The sequence below is a fragment of the Oratosquilla oratoria genome, chromosome 1, assembly GCF_046742065.1.
Source record: "Oratosquilla oratoria isolate Oo_2021 chromosome 1, ASM4674206v1, whole genome shotgun sequence".
Taxonomy (NCBI): Eukaryota; Metazoa; Arthropoda; class Malacostraca; order Stomatopoda; family Squillidae; genus Oratosquilla; species Oratosquilla oratoria.
The window spans coordinates 112,068,158-112,073,157 of record NC_134777.1 but is presented as its reverse complement, the minus strand read 5'-3'; the positions used below and the strand labels follow the sequence as shown (position 1 = coordinate 112,073,157).

Sequence of the window (5,000 nt, the reverse complement as noted above, 5' to 3'; positions counted from 1 at the left end):
CTATTGTTGCCGACGTTTCGGAACTTCCTGGTTCCATCTTCTGGGCGATCTGATGTGCAGGGTCCAAGGATGTCTTACTTGGAGTAAGGATCATAGGATTTCCTGCAGGAAGAGATCTCCTCTGATTGGTTGTCTTGGGCCAATAGGGGATCCGAGTTACTGAGTGTTCTGGAAGACCTTTCCCAGTGCTTGTAGTGGTTCTGTCTGTGTTCAGTTTCTTCATGGATGGTAAAACGCGCAGGTCTTCTCATAAGGTTACCGAGAGCAGGATACCTATTCCTTCCTGTTTTGGCTACTTTTTATGACCTAAGGTGGGAAATTCAGTGACAGTATTCTTTCGTCCCCCTACCACAGGGGACAGAGGCAAAAATGGAAATATATATTCAACAAAGTGGTACAGGACAGTATTAATGGGGGGATAGCATAATAGAGGTCTTCGATCTGGATGTTGATGTTAGGATGGTTATTTTGTATGTATATGGCTTCCTGGAAGAGTAGCCGTCGGGAATCCGATTCCCTGTCTATGATTGTTGTATTATTGTCTAGATATTCTCTTGTTAATGTTTTGTTGTGGAAAGAGGTATAGTGTGACTTGATTGATCCGTTGGACAGGTGGCATGTTAGGCGTCGTGTTAATTGTGTTGTTGTCATACCAATGTAGGTGTGAGATCCACACGCCTCACTATTGCATTTGTATTGGTATACAACGTGGTCTTCTTGTAATGGTGTTTTTGTGATGGTGGGTTGGTTACGGATAATCAATTGGGCTGGTTTTTTTTGTTTTGTTTTTGTTTTTTGTATTGTAATAGATGATGAGTTGGATTTGTTTTTCGGGGTCTGTTGTCTGTATGTTCTTGTTTATGATTTCTTTTAATATCTTTTCGTCTGTCTTGTATTCTGTTGACATGTGATTCTTGTAATATAACTTGATGGAATTTTTGTTGTTAGGTGTCGGGTTATCTTCTTTTGTGTACCATTTGTCTAGGATCTTTTTTGTGATGTGTGTTACATCTGAATTTGTGTATCCGTTGTTAACCAGGACCTGAGTTAGTCTCTCCAGTCCCTGGTGTGTATTTCTCCACGTGGAGAAGTATGAAAGGGCCCTCCTGACATATGCGCCGATGGTGGAGTGTAAGTAACGGGAAGGGCACTCACTCTTTCCATTCAGGCAGAGTCCAGGGTTTGTTGGTTTTGTGTAAACTGTTGTTAGGAAGCCTGTCTGTTGTGCTGTGACGAGGACGTCAAGGAAAGGGAGGTGTCTATTGTTGGTTTCTTCGTAGGTGAAATCCAGTAGACTCTGATGAAGCGGGTTTTCAGGTTTTGAAGTTCCCTTTAGTCTCTTACTCATACGAATATATCGTCCACGTAACGGCAGTAAATGGAGGGACGGACCTCTGCTAGGAACTTTGTCTCAATGGTACCCATGAAGAAATTTGCAAACAAGACTCCAAGGGGGCTACCCATTGCCACACCATCGATTTGTTTGTACATCTTTCCATTAGGCCAGGTAAAGGGAGCTTCTTTAGTGCATATCTCCAGCAGCGATCTTAAGCTTTTCTCGGGGATGTTGAGGTGTGGTGTCGTCGCAGTGGTACACTCTCTTGAGAATGAAATTGATGGTACGTTGACGTTCGTAAATAGATTCTCTACGTCCAATGAAGCAATGATGGCATCCTCGTTAGATGGGGAATCTCGTAGGATTTCAAGAAAATCGGACGCTGAGGCAATGGTGTAGGTGCTGGGGACATGGAGTAAGAAGCTCGTTAAGTTTCTTGGCTATGGGGTATGTTGCTGTAGGTATTTGGGGAATGATGGGCCTAATGGGGTTGCGTGGTTTATGTGCCTTGATGTTTCCAAAAGCATACCCAAAAGAGTATTCGCCTGTACGCTTGGGTAATTTTGGACTATCCATGTTGGCGTTGATGGATGTGATGATTTTGTTCAACTTCTTCTTGATGAAATCAGTTGGATTTCTTGTTACTTTTGTGAACTTTGTGGTGTCGCTGAGTATAGATTCTATTTTGTAGGTGCATTCTTCTCTATTAATGATGACAAAGGCGGCTTAACGTAACCTAACCCAACCTAACAACCATACCTAACAAACTAACCAAATTAAACATAAACAGAGTACATAACATACCAACACAACACAAAATTAGAACATTATTTAATTTCTTACCTATCTTCATGTGGATAAAGACAAGAAAGAGTATGTAATATATATTTTTTATCTGATGTCTGTTATATATTCCGTGTCACAGGCGGAGCACCCCATCCAACAGGAATTTCTTTCTCAACCAGTGTCCCAACAGTCCAGCTATCAACGTGGAACAGCCGGTGCCTCCACTGCAGAAGTACCACTTTCCAAAGAAGAACCTGGTTCAAGATGCAAACCAGGGGCTTTGAAGCTGGCTGCAGAAAGGCACCAGCGAAATATGGAGACGGGTGAGAAACTGCACCAAGCACGGTTAAATCTAATTCGCCACGAAAGGCAATTGTTAATCTCTTATACTAAAATGGAGGCCCTACTAGACCTTAAAATAAAAATAAAATGAAATTTCACGGTACTAGAAAGAGATGTCCTCCCACTAACTCCCCACCATCGTCAATGTCCCGGGTCTCCGTAGTCTTTGTAGCCAACACGCAAAGTGCCCCTTTAAAAGACTCGTATGATCGCCAAATGCCATGCCACAGGTCAAGACTATGGTCACTCCTTAGAACGGCACTTGCATTAATCTATTTTATACTTTTTTGTGTGTATGCTACTACTCCAACAATTTGATTTCTCTTTTAAATAGAATAAAAAATGTTCTGTATATCCCGTAACAAGGATATATATATATATGTATATATATATATATATATATATACATATATATATATATATATGTATATATATATGTATATATATATATATATATACATATATATATATATATATATTATATATATATATATATATATATATATATATATATATTACAAAGATTGTAAACTATTGTATACCAACAAAAAAAAAAATTAAGAATCTCATCACCATTGTTGTACATAGTGACGTCGGTATTTTGGATAAACAGAGATCAGTCATGGTAATGGCTTAAAATATCCTAGCTATTTTTATGGAAGAATATCTGCCGTTTGCATTATACTCTTATTAAAAGTGTGGTAAGACAGATATGTGAGAAAGCTATAGGAAAGAGTAAGGATGTTTTTTGGGTTTTTATGGATTTGTAAAGGCTTATGACAGGGTAGATAGGAAGGCACTGTGGGAGGTTTTGTAGATATACGGGATAGGAGGAAAGTTTTTAGGAGCTGTCAGGAGTTTTTACGAGAGTAGTAGAGCATGTGTCAGGATTAGAAATGGAGAAAGTGAGTGGTTCGAGGTAAAGGTGGGACTTCGTTAGGGATGTGTTATGTTACCCTGGCTGTTCAACTTATACATGGATGGGGTAGTGCGAAAGGTAAATGCAAGGTTGGTGGGTCAGGGATTGGAGATGGTTAAAGAAGATGGAGAAAAGTGGGAGGTGAGCCAGCTGTTGTTTGCGGACGACACTGCACTTGCAGCAGAATCAGAGCAGGGATTGAGGAAGTTGGTGTCAGAGTTTGGGAGGGTGTGTGAAAGAAGAAAGTTGAAGATAAATATGGGTAAAAGTAAGGTAATGAGATGTACACGGGGTGAAAGTGGCAGCAGACTGGAAGTGAGCATTAAGGGAAAGCGAGTGGAGGAAGTGGATAGTTTTAGATACTTGGGTGCGAATGTGGTGGGAAAGGGAGGAGTGGAGGTGGAGGTAGAATGTAGATTGAGAAAAGCGAGTAAATGCCCTGGTGGATTAAAAAGTGTAATGAGAAATATACATATGAGAATGGATGCTAAGAGGAGATTGTATGAACTAGAATCAGTACAGAGAAGAATGACCAAAATGATACATGGACTCAGAAATTTGCCTTATGAAGAGAGGCTGAGACATCTTAACTTACACTCGCTGTAAAGACGCAGAGTGCGGGGCGAGTCTAATAGAGGTGTTCAAGTGGATTAAAGGCTTTAACAAGGGTGATGCAAACAAGGTCATCATATTAAAACAACAGGGCAGGACTCTTAGTAATTGTTATAAACTGGACAAATTTAGATTTGAAAAAGGAAATAAGCAAGAATTGGTTTACTAATTGGGTGGTCGACGAATGGAAAATCTTAGTAACCATTTAGTAAGCGCTGATACTATCAGTTGTTTTAAGAAACGATTAGACAACTTTATGGATGGGGATGACAGGTGGTGATGGATACGGACCTGCCTAGTGTAGGCCTTATGGTCTCTTGCAGTCTCCTTCATTCATATGTTCTTATATATGTTCTTAAGATAGAACGAAATTTAAAGTGGTAAAAAAAAAAAAAAATCTCATTACATGAATTCAATTTCGGCGGACCATAAAACTGTTCTGAGATTCTCTTAGACCCAAATTAATGACGACAGTCCCGCATTGTCAACGTGACCTAATTTCGTGACCTAAACATGTACAATTATTTTTCTCTGACATTCCCAACTAAAACGTTACCAGTCCGCCACCAACCGACGCTTTTGGGCCGATGACGAACTTCACAGCTTCTGTTCTCGTTGACTTTACGCTGATCAAGAATTATGCCCTGTCTTTCATGGAATGCATCTATCGCATTCTTCCTTGTAACGCAGTGATACTCTAAAATTATGTTCGGGCTAAGTTCTATCATTATTACTTATTTTGTGCATATATTCGTATATGAATATATATATATATATATATATATATATATGTATATATATATATATGTATATATACATACATGACGTAAGTGGAGTAGGGTACACGGGAGTCGTAGTCTGAGTTCATTCCTGACTAGTATCGTAGGTATGCGAAACTAGTCAGGAATAAACTCATACTAAGACTGCTGGGTTTCCTACTCCAGTTATGTCAACCTGTCAGAATGTCTGTCTCCCTCTCTCTGTATATATATATATACATACACA

The 5,000-nt window shown here is 39.6% G+C and overlaps 1 protein-coding gene across 1 annotated transcript; it reads right to left on the bottom strand.

The window, feature by feature from the left end:
- Positions 1 to 1,344: 1,344 nt before the first annotated feature.
- Positions 1,345 to 1,912, bottom strand: LOC143029258 (uncharacterized). The gene is made up of 2 exons (XM_076191955.1): positions 1,866 to 1,912; positions 1,345 to 1,738 (listed from the first exon to the last, which is right to left on the bottom strand). The coding sequence occupies exons 1-2, from the start codon at positions 1,910 to 1,912 to the stop codon at positions 1,345 to 1,347; spliced, it is 441 nt and encodes a 146-aa protein (XP_076048070.1).
- Between the last annotated feature and the right edge of the window lie 3,088 nt (positions 1,913 to 5,000).